This window comes from Anopheles gambiae, chromosome X (assembly GCF_943734735.2).
Source record: "Anopheles gambiae chromosome X, idAnoGambNW_F1_1, whole genome shotgun sequence".
NCBI lineage: Eukaryota > Metazoa > Arthropoda > Insecta > Diptera > Culicidae > Anopheles > Anopheles gambiae.
This window is the reverse complement of record NC_064600.1, coordinates 15,021,317-15,040,014: the sequence shown is the minus strand read 5'-3', so window position 1 is coordinate 15,040,014 and position 18,698 is coordinate 15,021,317. Positions and strand designations below refer to the sequence as shown.

Genomic DNA, 18,698 nt, shown 5'->3' with positions numbered 1-18,698 from the left:
TAGGAAGTTTTGCCGGGGAGTTTTATCCCATGAGCAACAATTCGATTTGTTTCTAATAATAAACGAGAAAAACCACTGCAGAAACGTTTTTGGGCGCATTTACAAAGCAAAACTGGAACTGAACTTAACGTGATCTTTAAGGGCACATTTTGAAGTATATTTACTTCAAAATGAACAAACGAGTTTAGAAAAAGACAAGAACAACGTAAAATTTATTGGGTATGAAAAAAAAGATCTAAATCAGATACATTCCTATATTTACAAAGAAATGGATAGAAAGAGGTTATGTTTTACATCAATATACATTGCAACAGTGCAACATGACAATGACACGATAAAATTGTCTACAGAACCAATGACACTATTTCCAAAGGCATGAAAGGTAGACTGATTATAAAACTATTCACCATTTATTGCCACAGCTGCTTTTTGAAATCCAAAGAAAACAATCAAACGTTCAGATACGCAAAAACGACAACGAGTTTTCATATATAGATGTATTTTTTTTTTCGCAAACGTTTTCTTTTCCTTTTAACGCAACACAGAAACAAATAAATAACCATCTGACAAAAAACAGAAAACAAAAGCACGCGGCTTCCTAGTTATTTCCCGTTTAACGTTTACCCAGCACAAACAAAACTGCCCATCCGAACACGTGAGTACGCCGCCTTCCTTCCTATTCTTTCCAATTCCAGCCACGGATGAGTACTTTGTTGTGCTTACTTGTTTAAATCATCCCTTAGATTGAAGTTTATGTGTTACGGAAATGTCTGCTAATTCGAAACGATACAATCGCCACTCTTCCGACGCCAATGCTATCGCGTTTCCTTTCTGTTTTGCTACAATTTATACTCTCACAACAAGATCGTTGGATTTTTTTTTACACCCCCCGTATTGGGTGCAAATACTCAGTTTTTTGCTTCATCGTTGAAGTTGTTTACAATTCATTCGATACAGTGTTTTTTATTATTTTGGAATCGTCATGGGTTCGAGAAGACTGCTGCATACACTGTTCTCCGATTATTAAGCTTATCAACGACCGCGCCGGGCGTCTTCCTGCTCTTGCCCGGCTCTGTTGCACTGGCTGATGAACGTTCCACCTTCGTCGATCGGGTGAGAGTATCGTATTGGTTGTGTTGCGTATTGCACAAAATAACCAACCCCCTTTGGTTGCGCTTCTTTCCACTTTGCTCTCACGCAAAACGGGCCACAAGCTACGGCCACTAGTAAGACGTAGTTTCACAAACCATGCGCCAGGGAGTAATCTTAAGTGGTATTGCTTAATACTTAATCTTTCATTCGACCAAAAACGGAACTTAATAAACTCGTTTTGAATGCATCACATGCTCGCGGTACCGTGTGACGCGCGTAGGGCGAGCGAACAGAGGGTAAGGTCCGGGGACCTGCTCACGCCGCTCCGCCCGGGGTGGCCGGCCCGACAGGCGTTTGGTCGCTCAGAAATGGAAATGTTTGCTCGAGCTGGACGCGCGTACTGCAGGACAGCACCTCCGGCAGGGTCGACACGAACAACCCGTTCAAGTACACCTGTAGCCGCTGGCGCCGCTGCTCCACGAGATCGGCATTCTGATGTGAAACAACAATAAAAAAAAAACAAATAGGAAATAAAAAAAGACACAATACTGATGGGAAAAATGAAGTTTTGGTCGGAATCGATTCCGGCTAGCTCCAAATATTTGTGGAATTGATTCCAGATAGTAGGTCCGGAATCAGTTTCAGGATCAGCGCCGGCTTTGGAATTGGATCCGGAATCAGTTTCGGAATCGGATTCGGATCCGTAATCGGAATCGGCTCCGGAATCAGAAACGGCTCCGAAATCGCAATTGGGTCCGGAAGCGGTTTCGGAATCGGAATCGACTACGAAATTGGCATCAGCTCCGGATTCGGTTCCGGAATCAGAATCGGCTCCGGAATCGCAATTGGCTCCGGAATCAGTTCCTGAATCGAAATCGACTACGAAATTGGCATCGACTCCGGAATCGGAATAGGCTCCGGATTCGGTTCCGGAATCAGAATCGGCTCCGGAATCGCAATTGGCTTCGGAACTGGAATTGAATCCGGAATCGGTTCCGTAATCGGAATCGGCTCCGTAATCAGAATCGGATCCGGAATCGGAATCGGCTCCGAAATCGCAATCGGCTCGGGTATCGGTATCGCCTCCGTGATCGGGATCGGCTCCGGAACTAGAATCGGCTTCGAAATCGGCACCAGAATCGGAATCGGCTCTGGATTCGGAATTGGATCCGACATCCGATTATCTGAATGGGCTCCGGAATCGAAATAGGCACCGGATTCGGTCCCGGAATTGGAATCGGCTCCGGAATCAGAATCGGATCCGGAATCGCAATTGGGTCTGGCTTCAGCCCACTTCATTAGTGGGTACAAGCAGGCCTTGACCAGCAGCGGTTGTTGTGCCAAAAGAAGAAGAAGAGATGAAAAAGCATTCATCGATTCTTTGCAGCGTGCAATTAATGTTTAGTTGTGATGCATGCAATGTTCTGATTGCTTTTTCGGTCAACTTTTTACAACGTTGGTAAAATTAAATCGATCTCCATAGCAATCGCATTAACAATCAAAGGAGCCTGACCGTACGGCCAGACAGGGTGAAATATACAGCGATATGAACTTTTTGACGGCATATGGAGATTCTGGAGCTGATTTCAATTCCGAAGTCGATTCTGATTGCAGTTGTGTAATCGGAATTGGAATCGATTCCGGAGACGGATAGTTCCGATTCCGAGCTCGCACCACTAGACACAATGGTGAGGTGCGGGAAGAACCGGCAACACGCCCGGCCCAGTCTCTTACCAGATTGCCAAACTTTTTCTTCGGCGGAAAGTCGAGCTTCTTGACCGTCGGGTACTGTTTCTGCAGGCGGCGGTGCAACCGGTAGAACTCGTTGTAGCGCCGGTACACGCACCAGCTCTCGTTGCCGGCCGTCGAGCCGCTCACGCCGGACGGGGTGATGCGGATCTCGTACACATGGTAGGGGCGGCGCGACCGTCCACCGTCCGCCGCCCGCTGTATCGCTTTCGGAATGCTGAAGCTGAAGAACGCCACCGACAGCCGGTTGGAGCGCGTGAGCGCACGCAGGCGGTAGTTTTCGCTGCAAACGAAATGGCACGGATTAGTGGGGTGTCATGCCAAGCTCTGCCTAGACACTTACAGACTCAGTGCGGCGACGCGCGACTCCAGCAGATGGCAGCGCTCCTCCAGCTCTTGATTTCTTCGCTGCAGCTTCTCGTAGGGCCGCCCCGAGGGTGCAGGGGTGGAGGGCAGTTCGGGCTCTGGCCGCAGCAACGGCGCCGGCGATCCGGAACGGGTCCGGTGCCGGTACGCCACCTCCGAGCCCGTGTCCTCCTCCGTGCCCCGTCCCTCTCCGCTGAGCGAACTGCCCGTGGTCGAGCGGGAGCTGGTGGTGGCGCTGGCCGACGAGTAGTTGAGCATGCTGTCCTCCGCCACATCGACCGTCCCGGCCGGCGATGCACTGGCACCCGGGTCTGGCCCATCCGCTTCTCCCGCGCCCCAGCCGCCGAGCGCTTCCGTCACCGTGTATGGCACTTCTTCCCGTGGCGCGGCACCACCCGCAGTAGCGTCCGTGCCTTCCAGCGGCGTCCGCCTGCTGCTGGTGCTCGGTGGTGTTAGCTGGCGCGGCACCGCATCGTCCAATATTTCCCGCTGCACCGCATTCACCTTGCGCACCGGGCCGACGGGCCGGCGGGTGACGATGATCGGTTCCGGCTTCTGCTCCTGCCCGGCCAGCCCCGTGACGGGCCGGTTGAGCTCGCTCCGATCGATCACGATCGCGAACAGGACGGTGCCGAGGCCGGCGGCCACGTTCGGCAGCACCGATTGGCACTCGCCGTGCCGCAGCATCGCCCACGGTTCGTAGTGTGTGTTGAGCAGCTCGCCGTCGCCGAGCCACACGAGCACGTACCGCTCGAGCGCGCGCTCGTTGAGGAAGGCGCGCAGCAGGGCCCGGGCCCGGCCGCGCCGCGTCACCACCTGCTGCAGGGCGCAGAACCGTTCGCGCTCGTCCCGCGTGAGATGGTTCGAGGCAAAGTCCCAGAAGCAGGGCCGCTCGACCGCGGGCCGGCCGCCCTCCGGCGGCCCGAAGTACTCAAGGATGTTGAACGGCATCCAGGCGGCCGTGCGCAGCCCGTGCGACAGCACCCGCTCCCACACGTCGCACAGCGTGCCGATCAGCGGGTCGTCCTCGGTCGCGAGCTTCGCATGGCCACCGTACTGCTGCTGGCACTGGCGCACCGTCGCGAGCAGCTCGTTCAGCAGGGCCTGCCGCTCGTGGTTGCGCTCGGGCTCCTGGTCCGTGCCCGCGGCGGCCCGGCTCCCCCCGACAATGCTCTCCAGCGTGGACGCGTTCAGCCCGAAGCTGCTCATGCCGACCATCGCACGGGCGGCAACCGTCGGACGCGCCAGAAATGCCTAAAACAAAACCCCCCCGAGGCGAAGTTACCGATAAAGTGAGGAGTGGATAAAGTGGATGGAGGGGAGGTGGTGGATTTCTCCAAGGGCGTGCTTTGGTTCGCTCACCAAACAACTCACCCAACACAGAACACCAGCGTGGAGGGGTTTTGTTTTCTCTGCTGTTCTGCCAAATCGAAAACTCGTGCGCCAAGGCCTGCTACGATTGACCAGCGATCGAATCCCTGTTGGGAGGAATTATCAAAACCTTGGGGTGGATTAGCGCTTTTACGCCCTCTCGTTGTGTTGTTTTGGTGCTGTCGTTTCGCGCGATGAGTAAGCTTTGTTTACAATTTTGTTTTGCTTTCGCGACGGTCCGCGGCCAGCTGACAGCTGCCCTGCTAGTGTGCGTGAGCGCGCAAGCAGGACGGCAAGCAACCGAACGTTTTTCAGTCAACCACACAACAGTGAACGCAGCTTATCGTTTTTGGTGGGTGGAATGAAAAGTCTCTTGCTTGCAACTTTTTACGCTTGGAATGAAAATGTGAAAAAAATATTTCTTTTCAAGCCATTATTGTGCATTTGGCATATTTATACGCTTGACCACATTTTATATAAAAACTTTTGTTAGGTCTGGGTCTATGAACATCTTGCAGCAATATTTGTTCAATGGCAACATCTATGGATTTTCCTATTTATTTCAAAAACTGTGTACAAATGTGCTCACAAAAACATTGTAAAATTACGTTGAAATGATTTTTTATCCGTTTTGGAGAGCAAACAAGTCCAAAAAAGTTCCGGCAACAAAATACATTTCTTTCACTTGCAACAAAAATGTTCCCAAAACATGAGTTTGACAGTCCATAGTATTTGACAACAAATATTCCCGTAACATTTTCATAGACCCGGGCCTTATTGAAATGTGGATCTATACCTGATACCTCCCAAATAGCCAGAATTGCTTAAGCAGCTCATTTTGGCACGCAAAAGATCGTTGCTCGAATTCGCCCTTTGCAGTAGTTTAACAGCATCATAGTTCCAGGCGGTCCTTCTAAATAGCACCTAAGCAGCTTCCTTATGCTACGGTACTGGGGATTATTTTTCTTTGTGTTTTATTATCAAGCAAACGTCATCAATCAAATAAACAACAGGATTTGTTTTGTTTGTGTACATGTGTATATTTTTAAATCCTTAATATTCATAAATAACACGAATCCAAGTGCCACAAATCCACTAAACGACCACTAAACGGCTTCTAAACGACTCAAGTTCTCTACCTAAAAGGAATATAGAAAGACTTCGTTTAGCAGACGGCAAACGACTCATGCATTCTAAAAATATCGAAAAAGCTGGTGGCGCTCTCTGTTGGTGGGATACCCCAACCAGTTGAGCTTCATCGCTTGGAGGAGAGCTTTCTCATTTCCTCTGTACTGTTGTATGGTTTCGCATTGAGGTTATGCACCGCTAGAACTAGAACGGCGATACGATTGTTTAAATACTAAACTCCAATGGAAACCACCAGCACTGAAGCTAGTGAGATTTGAGTAATGCTAGTTGGTGTTGATACCCACGTATCTGACCACACGACCATTCATCTAGATTTTTGCTCGGAAAGTTAGAAGGCTATATCTATTGATCAAACCAATAAAGCTGTGGAGCCTTCATTTTTTTTCTATGGATATTCAATTTACCAGTCGTTTAAGCTTAATCTGTGGCGCATGGGAAATGTATCAAAATTTACTGTACAATAACAATCACTTCCCTCAAAATCCCTTCTTCAAAGAACTAATCTAACTTGTGCAGCAGCAATGAGATTAGTGACAGCGTCAGTCTTGGACAATTTGACAAGAGCCAACTTGTACCGGTGTCATGCATAAAAAAGCTATAAAGTTCCACCAAGTTCGGCACATCTTCTTAACAAGCCTTCAATTTCCATCGTGAACCATACACATCAGGCTAACCAGCTGCATGGATCCAGAGAGTATTAAGTGCTTGTTAAAAAGCGCCATAGTTCCGCAAAGTACCGTCTATCTCTTAATCAGCCGCAAAGTACGGCATCGGCACGATTGTAAGACAGCCTCAAATGAGCTGTAAAGTACGAGCTGGCTATTTGGGCACATTCACTCCAAAATATGTGCTCGTCACACACATAAAACAAATAAAAAATATGCATGCAACACGGTTGTAGCATGTTGTCCAAACGATACGGCATCAATTTTGAGCGCAACATTGTCATATTTTGCGCTCCCCTTCCATTTTGCCATTCCCGTGCGCAACGGTTTTGCTATCCTGCGGTTTGAATTTATAACCACCAAACGTCACACAAGCTCGATGTGCTGGTGCAGCACGGTCAACTGTCATAACAATCCCGAAACGATCAAAACATCCTACCAGCGGTGTGAAGAACTTTCCAGCGCGAAAGGTAAATACCGCTGTGCCGCCTTAAAACACAAACTCGTCGGTAAATCGGGGCTTTTCATTTCTTCCAGTAGAAGATAGAAGAAGGAAACAACACAATCCTTCCTTCCTAGTGCCAGGTTGGTCACACGCACAATGAACACCGTTTTCCGGCCTTTCGCTGGTCGGTGGAGCCGGCTTATCAGCTGCACCACCCATCGGTTGCCTCCGGCCGTGCCGGGCCGCACTAGGATGCCACAGGAAGCGCTTGCCACCGGGCTGCTACGGACCAGCCCCACCCTGCACAGCCGTCAGTACAGTTCGATGAATCCAAACGATTTCATTGCCACCTCGCTGATCGATTCCGTCACGTTTGTGGCCGTCTGCTCGGACACGCTCGAATCGCTGGTTGACTACTTCGAGCAGATCATCGACGAAACGAGCACGCTCAAGAATCCGGACGTAACGTACGGGGTAAGAGTCGAGCGTTCGTTGCCGCGTCGCTGTTGCTCCTTTTTCTAGCTCACTTTCCCCCCTTTGCCAGGACGGTGTGCTAACGGTTAGCTTCGGGGAGCCGCACGGCACGTACGTTATCAATCGCCAGCTACCGAACCGCCAGATCTGGCTCAGCTCGCCCACCAGCGGCCCGAAGCGGTACGACTTCATCCCGGACAAGCGCACCGTGAACGAGGGCTACTGGCTGTACCGGCACGACGGCGTGACGCTGCACGAGCTGCTCCAGCGGGAGATCAGTGCGATCGTTGGCCGGGAGCTGGAATTTTTCGCCCTGCCGCACAGCCAGCGACCGCAGGAACCGGCCCCGGATGGACGGGAGGGATGAACTGGATTATCGACCGGCGGAGGAGGTTGGGGACGCAACACGCTGTGACACGCTGTGTTTATAGATTTAGTTTTTAGGACGGGAAAGGGCCCTCGAACGGGGAACTTCCTGAGGGAACTTCGGTGGCTCGATGTAGTACACACGCCGCTAGCAACCGTCGATGGTTTCCTTTGCCTGTTTGGTGGTTGCGCGATTAGCTGGATTGAAGAATTTTTGGGGGGATTGCTACTAGGGACGGATAGCTAGAACGCTTAATAAAACTCGTGCGTCAACAGCGCATAGAACGTGGAGCTGAGTTTGTCATGCTTGGTCAGTTGGAATTAAGTCTTTCGAAAAGGATCGACTGGAACTATATCCGTAAATGCTATCTTGTTGATTATGGGACTTATTTTAGAGTAAAAAAGAGTGTAGTTTGATTTTGAAATAGATTCTTGGTAAAAGAAAATTGGGTTAAGCAACGATCAGCCCTCTACCCTAGCCGACAATTTCAAATATTTTCGACGTCGTGTGTACGTCGTGTCGGGGTCGTCGCATTTAATTCAATATACGACGAAGCGAAATTTTGTAAAACGAAAAACGCTACAATTATGGAAGATTTTCTGGAGTATTTCGCTCATGGTTTTTGTCTAGGTTAATGGCTATAAAAAAGGTGGTTCAAAAAGTCGATATTTCCTCTCCCCCTTACTCTTTTCCCTGTGGGTACCGTACGATCCAGCCAGCTATTCTCACGCGGTAGCGGGAGTGATACCCACCTCCTTCATTCCCACGCTTCTCTCCCAGCAGTTATTGGCGAAAGCTTGACCTTGCCTTGTGTGCTTGAGACTTGGTTATTGTTTTTTCCTTCTCCGTTTTGTTTTCGCTGCTCGATCCATTGCGCGTTATCTACAGCCATCGTTCGAATCTGGATTTGATCTACGCTCATAGTGATATGTATGAATAGATTTACCGTTGGAGCTATTTGCCGGATCGATCGGATGCATGCCGCGCCCGGGTTTTATATTGTTTGTTAGTGCAGTTAGTTACACTTGTGAAAAATAATAATAATAATTAATCAATCAAAGGACGATTATCAATGCACTAGCACACACAGCATATCATGTGAAGACAACCAATGCTTAAAATTGTCAAATATTCAAATAAAGGATCATGTATTTGAATACATTTTTCTTTTCATTTTTTATTGTTTTTATTCAAATGCACAATTCCTCCAATCCCCCCTTCCCCTCTCCATCCTTCCCACACAATAGAGAATGCAGGTAAGGATTTAACCACCATGTTCTACCGTCTTCTTCCTTATTAAAGGGGGCTCCTCTCCGGAAGAAAGAAAGGCAGTTCTTCCCTGCCTCTCGCTCCATGCTGTAAACGAGGAGTGCCCGCCTCGGCTTAGCTGGCGCACGTATCGCTCGCTCGCGTTGCCTAGCTTGCTCTTTATCTCGCCTTTTTTGGAGACGCATCATCGTGGCGAATGATGCTGCGCGGCCATATCGCTATCTAGAGGGTGGCATAGAGAGTTGTAGTCTAGCCCGTCGTTGCACTCGCCATTGACGCAGCATGCGTAAGTGACGTTTATGCTGCATGCATTGGCCATAGCGCTGCGGCTGCGGTCGGGGATTGGCTATGGCGACCGGCCCTCTGGGAGCCTCAAATGCCAGTGGTGCAGCCGGAGCCACCCGCCAAGCTGCTCTACGCGTCCCTACCAGTGGCGCGTTAAACGGTGGGCGGCCGCCAGGGGCCCCGTCGATCTAGGGGGCCCCGTCATTGTGGATGTTCGACTTCGTACCGATTCTACCCCCCCCCCCCCTCTGGATGGGACTTTTACCATCTATTTCAAAAAGACACATTTTTAATTAATTCATTTTTCCCATCGCTTTACTCACTGTACTTTGTCGAGGGCCCCGAACTGCAGAAAACCGGGGCCCATACTACTCAAAGCAGCACATTAAATGTTCTAAGAAATCTGCCAATACTTGCATCAAAGCTGCGCTGCGACACGCGCGCACAGCTCAAATCAATACCTCATCATCGTTGGCGCAAAGTATTGGACAGAGCGAGAAACCGTCAATTTTTGCTGGTGTGGGTGGTCTGTGCACGAGACACCCAAACCCACAACCACGCAGAGCAACTTGCTGCTAAAATGGAATGCACAGAACGCTGCGCTTAACTACCACCGAAAACCCGTTACACAACACAAGCATACAACACACCCAAACAAAAGTTTAAAGGCCCCGAAACACAATATCAATACACCGGCTCGTAGCCGGTAAAATTAGCAGGAAAAATTGACTAACATCAAGCAAGCAACGGTGCTCCAGAGGGTAGAGGTTTCATTCGAGAAACGATTCCATCGATATCGATGTGTGCGCTTTTCAATTTGGCTGGGATGAAACGTGCTTGCGCTTGTCTAGGGGCCCCTATACTTGTTTTGCAGATGTGTGCCGAAAACAGACAGCTGTTTTCACGCGAAAAATGGTATTCACATCTCAAGCCTGAGATCGTGGAGCGTGCCTGCTTTTAACGCAAAACGTTAAATTTTCACGCGGGGCCTTACTCAACTTTTGTGGTCAACTGACAAATAGGGGAAATCGGGAAGGGGTGGTATTTATATGTCCAAAAAGAAACTGTGCCATGTTAATATTAAAATGATGTTTTATCACTATTTACATACAACTTTTTGCGTGAAGACAAGATAAAAAACCGTTACAGCTATGCTGAAACTAAAACTCAAAGGTGGTTTACGGGGCCCCAACTATTATGTGGACTCTTCGATGAAGGGGCCCCTTCGGTAAGGGCCCCCGTCGGTAAGGAGGCCCCGTCGATAAGGGGCCCCGTCTATAAGGGGCCCCGTCAATGAAGGGCCCGTCCATTTGGTGTCTTGGTGTGGATGGTCGATGCACGAGCTCACCAAAAAAAACGCGGAGACACTTGCTGCTAAAATCCAATGCACAGCACACAGAACAGAACGCTGCGTTTAACCACAAAGAAAACCCGTTTCAACAGCCACAAGCACACATCATACACAGACAAAAATTTAAAGGCCCCTAAACAAAATTTCAATACACCGGCTCGTAGCCGGAGAAATTAGCAGGAAAAAATGACACCAAGCTCGCGTCGCTTTAAAAAGCCTAGGAAGGTCGTTTGGTCAACGGTGGGTTCAGTGGGTTGAGGTTTCATTCGAGGAATGGTTAAATCGATGTCATTGTGTGCGCTCTTGGCTGGGATGAACCGTCCTGTTGTTGTATACGGGGCCCCTGCTACCGCTTTGCGATTCTGTGCCAAAAGCAGACAGCTGTTTCACACGAAAAATGGTATTTACATTCCTGGCCTGGGATAGTGGATTGTGTGTGTCTTTTAATGCAAAAACTAAAATTTTCATTCTTGGCCCTAATCGAACACATCCAGTTTGTGGACCGAAGAGAAGGGGAAATGGGAAAGGTTTCAGTTAGAAGGAAGGGGGGAAGGGTATAAAAATACTCAAGGAACCTATGGACCATGTTGATTTATATATGGTTTTCATCGACTATTTCAATTTTTGCGAATACAACAAGACCAAAAACCGTTACAGATGCATCTACATACAGCCATACACAGCCATAATACGAAGAACAATCTCCATTGCCGCGTCCATTTGGGGCCCCGTTGATGATCCCGTCTAGGCATGTGTAAAATGAACGAGAATCGCACCGTTCGAACAGTTCGGTAAAGTGCACGAACGAACGAAGTTCTTAACAAAAAGAACGACCAGGACTTTTGGAAAAACTGACTACACCGAACGCGTTCGAACGTTCCGTTCAGTGTTCGACGGCACACATAAATGTGGTAATAAAACGTGCAAAATCATATTGCTTTCTCGCTCTTTCTCGCACCGTGCGAACGGGTCGTCAGAGATCAAAATGTACCCTGTTGGTGTTGAAATCGTACCCATACAACTCAATTCCTCGAACGCCGTCGAATTTGTCCAGCAGTGTTCGATACGTGTTCTGTTGGTGTATAAATCGTACCTACACAACTGAATTCATCGAACGCGTTCGAACTGGTGTTCTATCTGTGTTCTGTTGGTGTATAAATCGTACCTACACAACTGAATTCATCGAACGCGTTCGAACTGGTGTTCGATCTGTGTTCTGTTGGTGTGTAAATCGTACCTACACAACTGAATTCATCGAACGCGTTCGAACTGGTGTTCGATCTGTGTTCTGTTGGTGTATAAATCGTACCTACACAACTGAATTCATCGAACGCGTTCGAACTGGTGTTCGATCTGTGTTCTGTTGGTGTATAAATCGTACATACACAACTGAATTCATCGAACGCGTTCGAACTGGTGTTCGATCTGTGTTCTGTTGGTGTGTAAATCGTACCTACACAACTGAATTCATCGAACGCGTTCGAACTGGTGTTCGATCTGTGTTCTGTTGGTGTATAAATCGTACATACACAACTGAATTCATCGAACGCGTTCGAACTGGTGTTCGATCTGTGTTCTGTTGGTGTGTAAATCGTACCTACACAACTGAATTCATCGAACGCGTTCGAACTGGTGTTCGATCTGTGTTCTGTTGGTGTATAAATCGTACCTACACAACTGAATTCATCGAACGCGTTCGAACTGGTGTTCGATCTGCGTTCTGTTGGTGTATAAATCGTACATACACAACTGAATTCATCGAACGCGTTCGAACTGGTGTTCGATCTGTGTTCTGTTGGTGTGTAAATCGTACCTACACAACTGAATTCATCGAACGCGTTCGAACTGGTGTTCGATCTGTGTTCTGTTGGCATGGAAATTATACCTATACAATTCAAAAGATCGAGCCCGTTCAAACGGATTAGTCATTGTTCGCGAATGAACTGAACTGAATTGATTGCGCTCATCATGTTGATCCATATTTAAGTAGTTTTTTTAAATAGAATCCTTAAGTGTGTATAAGGCATGGGGTACAATATATGCAGGAGACATTTTTGCTCGTATTAGTTTTTTACATGCTAGTTTTTGGTCGGTTTTGCGATGGATTGTGTTGACCAGACAGCCGAGTGCTTAATGTTTTTAAATGATTGGTTTCAACCGCAGAATGAGTACTTCTTTGGCTACAGTATGCGTCTATGGTGGGTAAATGAAAAAGATAACGAGCGTTCTTTGTGAATAAAAACCTCATGAAACAAAGAACGAAAGAATCGTCGTTCGCGTTCGGTTCTTTTTGGTGAGCGAACTAGTTCGTTCGCGTTCGGTGAAAAGAATCGTTTTGCTCATGCCTAATCCCGTCGATTGAGAGGCCCCTTCTATTTGGTGTTGTCAACCCAATATATCTCCATTTTCCCCCCGGGGGTTATGTTTACAATCAGATTTACTATTACTACCAGACCTATCAGAAGCATATTTATTTTATTTATCATAAGCAGTTTACTATCAGAAGCAGAAAACATTTGCCTTTTTAACATGTGCAATATTTTTGTTTAACACGTGCACCTTATTTGGAAGCGTAGAACGCTGCGATACATGCCCACAGCTCAAAACAATATCATTTCATCATCGTTGGCCCAATGCATTGAACGTTACGCGCGAGTTGGGTTAAGCGAAATCCGTTACAAGAGATGCCTCACGCAAACTACTTGCACATACGACATTAAAAGGCTCCGAAACCGATCTCAACACAACGGTTCGTAACCGGAGAAATTAGCAAGAAAAATTGGCTGACACCAAGCACGCTCTTTTTATCTGTTGAGGTTTCATTCAAGAATCGATTCCGATGTCGATGTGTGCGCTTTTTAATTTGGCCTGTGTCTATGTTATCAGGCAAAAACTAAGAACTCGTGCCCCTGCTATTTTTTGGGGACTGGACGAAGTGATGGTGGAAAAGCAAGCTGTTGAAGGGTTTGGGTCAAATTTGGAAGGGTCGGCGGAAAGGAAATATCGATATGAATGATCGCGTCAATATGCCACAATCGCCACAATATGCAGTCAGGCCCGAGAAAATATTTGCGCGATTTTGAAAGATAGGAAGATCCTATTCATTACAAATTAACTGAACATATTTTAATATGACAATTCATATCGTTGAACTATTCCAAATTTGATCACCATAACATGGATTGTCGGACCAATCAATATGGTCAAATTTGAGGAGAAATTAGAAAATAGAAACGAATAATTCCATAAAAACCTGACTGTTGATTTTACGAGAACAATGGTTACACACTATTGCATTTTAAGGATGCAACGATTTTCTTGGAGCTTTTTTTTTAAAGAAATGCACTATCAATTGGTCTGACCTGGCCTTACTTGTCCGTGGCCTCATAATAGTACTGAACGATTGTACGATTGTCTCGATAATTTTTCAGCTGTTAAGGTTTTTGTACCATCTTCAGATATATCCTGAAAACATTTTGCAACATGGAAGGAAGGGTACATTCAGAAGCGATATTGCGATTTTGCTTAATTGTTTTGAACTTTTTATGACTTTTGCACAGTATGCTGCAGACTCTTAATTGAAGAATCTTTACAATCAATTTTAGTTATTTAATAAAATGAATTTGAAACTTGCTTGGATGATATAATAATTTAAGAAAACCAATAACCAATCGCATTGTTTAATATCATAAACCAGTTATTTGGGTATTAACTGTAATAATATAATAATATATGTGTAAAAAAATGCATTCTCCTGGCCCTCACCGCTCGATCATTTAGAAAGCAGCTGATCTAAAGCAGTGGTCTCCAACCTGTGGTCCGTGGATTACTTGAGACAAACATATTGCAATACAAGGTATTTCCAGTTACTTTCGAATGAAAATATTGTTTTTCCCGCGTGCAACAAGTTATCGCTCTGACCGATTGAAAATGAAGTGGCCGTAATTCGAAGCAAGACGGTACTTCAGTATTCATTGTAAAGGTAAACACCAACGTAAAAGCAAAATATTGTTTTCATGTTATGCTCACGATGACGATTTTAAATCAAATCGTCCGTATTATGAAACACGAGCTAGAAACTGTAAAGTAGGTAAGAAAATATCGTTTAGAACCATCGTTCTTGTCAATAAAAGACAAATGTAACTAGCTTAGCGAAAACGATAACTTTCCGACCTTTAACTTCTTTTGAGTATAGATAAAACCAACTCCGATCATGGCAGGTCAGATTTGTTCGGATTGTCAGGATAGGACTAAGCCCATCCATCATCTATCGACTTCTCATTTAAGGAGTTTAGTTATGTCCTCCTACCCAAGGTAATCCCTCTAAACTCCAACGTCCGAAAGGTTTTTATGATCGCCTAGACGATCAAGTGTCGAAAGTCCGCTTCGAAACAGTATCCACAGTACCCAAAATTTGAACATACTACAAAGCCTTTCTGATATTACTGATTGTTTAGTCATTGATATCGATTAAAAATTGGCGAAAAAAAGTATTGAAATTGGGGTTTTTATTGATGCGCGGGTGGCAGTCCATGCTGCTCTTGTTCATCTCTGTTTCATAAAGATTTATACAGATGTGAACTGTATTTTGTCGAAACAAGTTTGTTGATTTGGTACGCACTCACGGTTATCATGAAATTTCAGCAAGAACAGCAAAGTGGTGTGAAGATTTTTCTCAACCAAAACGTTAATCCCGCAAGCCGAATACGCACCTAAAATTTATCGGGGTGTAAGCGGTTACCAAATCAAATGTTTGTTCATCACGAGCAAGTGGGCATCGCATTATGTTTTCTTTTGAAGCTCAGAAATGTCGTTTTGACAGAATAAATAGCTGCATTTTCAGTAATTTGTTTTACTGATATTCAGTGAAACGAGAAAACCATGTATTACTCAATAGCTTTCAGTAAAAAATGTAACTGCAGCAAACTTATAAAATTTGCAGTGTATGATTCGTACCTACCGCGGTTTATGCGGGTCGACCTACCGGGTTGGAACCATCCGGATCATTTGTGAGGTGCGAGGTCCTTTCCAAATCGCTGCTCCCATGAGTCGGAATGGTACTTGCCGAACTACTTGGCGCTCCGCTGACCACATATCACCGCTCCTTGGAACCACGTGGTCGATTACAACCAGTGGCCGAAAAGACCCCACAGGTCCCTGTCATCTGCGTACCAAGCCAATTGCTCACGTGCGAGAAAGAGCAGCAACAACCAAACCGTAGAGCCAATAGGATTGTGCGAATGTGACAGGACATCATCGACTGTGAGCGAGAGTGAAACAGAAGTCAGAACCGTAATCTTCCCATCCATAATTGGCGACCATAATTTGAGTGTGTGTCTTCGCTCCATACAAATCGTGAAAAAAAAACATTTTCGCTAGGTCGTAAATCGCGGCGAAAACCGCCTTTTGCGGCTAGGGTGTTTTGTCAGGGATGTTGACCGCCTTTTTGCGGATAAGGAATCATAGCAATCAGCTGATCACATACAGTGTACACTCTCTCTTATTTGAGACCTCTCCAATTTGAAACCCCCCTCTTAATTAAACATGTTTTACAGTCTTAAAATTTTCAGTACATTTTTGTCTCTATGATTTGGAAAACCTCTGAAACTCTGTACCCCTCTTAATTGTGTTTGGTAGTGATCAAATGAAGCTTTCGTGGGAACCGATTCCAGCTAGCCCCGATGTTTTCTGGAATCAATTCCGGATAGTAGGTTCAGAATCAGTTTCCGGAATCGGCTCCGGAATTGGTTCCTGAATTGGCTCCGGAACTGGCTCCGGAATCATAATCGGCTCCGGAATCGAATTCGGCTTCAAAATCAGAATCGGCTTCGAAATCGGAATCGGTTTCGGCATCTTTGGATCCAATGATGCTAAGTATTGATAACCGCAATTCAAGAACTGATTCTCATTCCGGAATTAGTTCCAATTCTGGAGTCAATTCAGATTCTGTTACCGGAACAAATTGCGATTCCCAGGTCGATTCCGATTTCCGGCACCGATTCTGATTCCGGAACCTATTCCGATACCAGCATCGGAATCGGCTCCGGAATTGGTTCCGAACCCGGCATCGGATCCGATGCCGAGCTACCACCACTAGTGTATGATGTTGCCATCGTTATTGAGTCGTGTATACTCCAATCTGCTATGTTTCTTTCTAGTTTGTATGGACTTTTCATTCACTTTCAATCTCTGTAATTTGAAAATCCCTCTTGCATGGCAGTCCCATCGCCACTCAAATAAGAAAGAGTTGACTGTATTTGCATTTTGTTTGCAGATTTCGTTCTAGTGGTTCAATAAAGAATTCCTATTTTGTGAAAGAATTTTAAAGTTATCTCCGAGATTTTGGTCTGGCGATTTGACGCCTACTGGGATGTGTCGTCTGCCCGTCTCGATTGATTTTCTCTGCAATATACATCTAAATCAACAAGCATATTTCAAACGAGGGAACGAAAAGAATAGTCCCTAATATTATTTTCTTAATGTTTAAAGCAGTGTTGAGCATATAATGTAATCGAAATAAACTTAAGTGTAATGAGTACTGTAGCTTAACAGCTAGGTGGGAAAAAATATGGAGTAGAAAAAAACAATTGCCATCAAAGACCAAAAACTTCACAATATAGGCGGTCTCCGAGATACACGGTACCTCTTATACGCGGATTCGGAGATACGCGGTTTTCAAAATTTGACAGTTCTTTGAGCAAATTGTACTGATTTGACACATCCATTGTGAAATACCAAATAATTTCCGTACTGATCGAATGTAGAATACCATTTAAAAGGGTTTAAAACTGTTCAATTCATTAGAAACATATCAAATAAATAATTTGGTAGCTAAAACCACCCCCACCTCCAAATTTGCACGAAAATTAGTGATATTTTGGCTGGAAATCACGAGATTCGACTTACGCGGAAATTCAAGATACGCGGTATTTTGCGGCCGTTTTCGGTCCCCAATAACCGTGTATCTCGGGGACCGCCTGTACAAGATTAAATTTCAAATTGAAATCCACCGTCATCCCTGCTGCTCGAAAAAGAAACTTCGAGAAATTGTCGCTTGCACTGCTTTATTTTCCATTCCATTTATTTATGTGTACTGATTGCACATGCTACTCCTTCCTTACACTTTACTTCTCTATTAATTTTGTTTTTTTTTTTTAATATTTGAAACGTGCACCTAATAGTTCTTGGTTTTACTTTTCGTTTGTTTGTTCGAAATAGAAACAAAAGCGTTAAGAAATATTCCATCAACTTAGTAACGGTTGGTGGGCGCGATCTTAAAGATAGCCCGCGTTTTTCTCTCTCTCTCTCTCTCTCTCTCTCTCTTTCTCTCTCTCTTTCTCTCTCTCTCTCACATACACACAAACACACACGATTATTATCCTTATCACTATCGGTATACAAATAGACAGCGCACGTGCCCGCGCGCTGACTCTTCGTGTCGAGTGTACACACGTGTCTAGAGAATGTGTCTTGAGTGTTTGAGGGTGCTTTTTGTTTATTCTTACTGCTAAATATGTTGCCAGCAGGACGCCCTGTGATGTCCTCAAGATGCATATATCGGGCTCATGCAGGATCGGTAGCATTAATGCTCTGCTATTCTAGTTTCGCTTCACTGCTTTCTTGTTTAGTTTAATCTTGCATACACCTACGCTCCACCCACACACACACACACACACAGACATGCGCGCACGCGCCCCAAGCTGGTTTGTTCTTGCTATGTTTTATGCTTTTGCTTTATGATTCGTGACAGCCCTATTGCTAAATTGCTGCTCAAGGAAGTTGCTGCATTTGGCTGCTTTTTCTTTCGTTTTTTGTTCGGCTCTTTCAAACATCTTGCCGAAGGGCGCCTTACTACTTGTATTGCTCTGTATTGTAGTTACCACCTTTTCCCCTACCTTCTTCTCACTGCCTTTTATTGTTGCATTCAGGGTAAATGGTACACCCTCAAACGCCACGATTTGTGGTTTTGTTTTTTTCGTATTGTGTTGGAGAGGACATTTTTGTTTCATCCGAGTTACACAGAATGGGAAGGGCGGAGCATGCATCACGAAAAGCACAAAAGAAAGTGTTGTAACGTCAGTAGTAGTAATAATAATAATAATAATAATAATAATA

The 18,698-nt window shown here is 45.7% G+C and overlaps 2 protein-coding genes across 3 annotated transcripts; one reads left to right on the top strand and one right to left on the bottom strand.

The window, feature by feature from the left end:
* Positions 1–388: 388 nt before the first annotated feature.
* LOC1272402 (sorting nexin-29) lies at positions 389–4,822 on the bottom strand. Its single transcript, XM_061659087.1, has 4 exons — positions 4,582–4,822; positions 3,185–4,461; positions 2,827–3,124; positions 389–1,584 (listed from the first exon to the last, which is right to left on the bottom strand). Exons 2-4 carry the CDS (start codon positions 4,423–4,425, stop codon positions 1,408–1,410), a joined length of 1,716 nt encoding a protein of 571 aa, XP_061515071.1. The 5' UTR covers positions 4,426–4,461; positions 4,582–4,822; the 3' UTR covers positions 389–1,407.
* A 1,923-nt stretch (positions 4,823–6,745) lies between these two features.
* LOC1272401 (frataxin homolog, mitochondrial) lies at positions 6,746–7,968 on the top strand. 2 transcript variants are annotated; one of them, XM_061651631.1, is made up of 3 exons: positions 6,746–6,862; positions 6,930–7,311; positions 7,382–7,968. In XM_061651631.1, the coding sequence occupies exons 2-3, from the start codon at positions 6,994–6,996 to the stop codon at positions 7,676–7,678; spliced, it is 615 nt and encodes a 204-aa protein (XP_061507615.1). In that variant the 5' UTR covers positions 6,746–6,862; positions 6,930–6,993; the 3' UTR covers positions 7,679–7,968. The 2 variants fall into 2 exon arrangements, with proteins under 2 accessions (XP_061507615.1, XP_311351.6); XM_311351.6 differs by having other exon boundaries at positions 6,769–6,862; positions 6,933–7,311.
* Positions 7,969–18,698: the final 10,730 nt, after the last annotated feature.